The sequence below is a fragment of the Gymnoscopelus braueri genome (genome assembly GCF_963280865.1).
Source record: "Gymnoscopelus braueri genome assembly, chromosome: 6".
Taxonomy (NCBI): domain Eukaryota; kingdom Metazoa; phylum Chordata; class Actinopteri; order Myctophiformes; family Myctophidae; genus Gymnoscopelus; species Gymnoscopelus braueri.
In genome coordinates this window covers 49,415,411-49,417,016 of record NC_137607.1, presented here as the reverse complement: position 1 = coordinate 49,417,016, position 1,606 = coordinate 49,415,411, and the positions used below count along the sequence as shown (strand labels likewise).

The window sequence follows — 1,606 nt, the reverse complement described above, 5'->3', positions numbered from 1 at the left end:
AAAAGTGCAAAGTAAATGAATCCTATAGTCCAGTGGTTCTCAAAGTGGGGTCCGGGGACACCCTGGGGTCCTTGAGGGAGTTCCAGGGGGTCCCCAGCTAAATGATAGATAGTGACCAAATGAACCCTTATGGTTCTGTAACTCAGACAGTGTACAAATGGAACCAAATGGACCCTAACGGCTCCATTTGTACACTCTCAAGAGTTAAATTAACATTGATTTTACAATATAAATTGGGGTCCCAGAGATATAAATGTCATTACATGGGGGTCCGTAGTCTAATGGATGCATTTCAAACTGGGGGTCCTTGAAATTAAAACGGTTGAGAATCACTGCTAGAGAGCCGTAAAAAAATTCTCTTATGGGGGTCCCTGACACATCTTTTCAAATGGGGGTCCGCGGGCTAATAAGTGTCAATTTGAGGGTCCTTGACATGAAAACGTTTGAGAACCACATACGACATCGAACGAAACAATGCTAACTAGCGCTAACTGCTAACTAACGTTCAGATGAGCCTTCACCAGACAGGGCCTCAACAAACCGTCTTAAACGACGTGCTCTCAAGAACATTATAACACATTCACAGCCTCCATATTATATTAATAAAGATGTTAACATACCGTCTCCATGGTCTCAAGTAACGTCGTTGGTGTTGAAGTGAAGAAGAAGTTAGAAGTTAGTAGTCAGTCAACTGTCTGCTTGTGTCAGAAGGTCTCTCTCAACAAACGTCCAGCTCTCAGAGAAGATGCGACAGACTGAATGATGAACGTTACAGCATCATCACATCATCTGAGACACCTGCTGTCATACGTCACAGTCACAGCTGAAGACCCGCTGTGATTGGCCAGTCAAAACCCGTAACCGCCCTCTCGCATGCCGCGAGAACAGACGAGAGCAGATCTACAAGCTCGCAATGCGTAGCACCTGCAACGTGCTGTGAGTTTGTAGATCTGCCGTTGACGATGTTTATATTCAAAAAGCAACGCTCTGACGTTTCCCATATGCACAGAGCGGTACTTATCAACTGATGTCAGATCAACGTCTCACAACGTCTACAACATCAGCTGAGAGAACAACATTGAACTGAACTCCGAGTCTGACCAGAGGATTGTTTTCAATTGTTTAGCCGTTATTAATATTAGTAATAATACATCTTAAAATGTGTCTGTCCAAATCGGAACGTGAGCTAGCTGTACAGCAGCTCCAAACCGCCTACGGAATTAATACTAACTGGAAGAAAGCCAAAAGGACCAAGTCTAGATCTACCAAGAAGAACCAGGTGAGTGACTAGAAGAACACGGTTGTCATTACTTATGTGTCATTTTTTCACGTCGTGTCAGACTCTGAATCAACGGATTCAGGGGAGGGGGAGGGGGGGGGGCATACTACTGATAGCATGTTGAGTTTTTAACTGAAATAGCTCTGGTCCATAGCGTTAGAAGGAGTTCTCCTTAACGCTATGTTACTTTCGAGCCGTTGTCAGCACACCCCCGGTAGCAGAAGCTGCGCAGCCTCTCGTCTGTAGTAAAAATAAAAAATACACTTTCGCTACTAACCAAATCAAAGACGGGTTTAAGATGTTGAAAGCCTACTTTCCTTAGTGGGG

General features: G+C 44.3%; 1 protein-coding gene across 1 annotated transcript in view; it reads left to right on the top strand.

Annotated features, from left to right (window-relative positions):
• Window positions 1-1,159: 1,159 nt before the first annotated feature.
• LOC308086992 (rho GTPase-activating protein 11A-like) overlaps window positions 1,160-1,606 on the top strand; it is a gene marked incomplete at both ends in the record, with an annotated part of 5,269 nt that continues 4,822 nt past the window's right edge. The window contains one exon of the mRNA XM_080430631.1: window positions 1,160-1,279. Within this exon, the coding sequence (XP_080286757.1) occupies window positions 1,160-1,279 (120 nt within the window). The remainder of the gene's footprint in view (window positions 1,280-1,606) is intronic.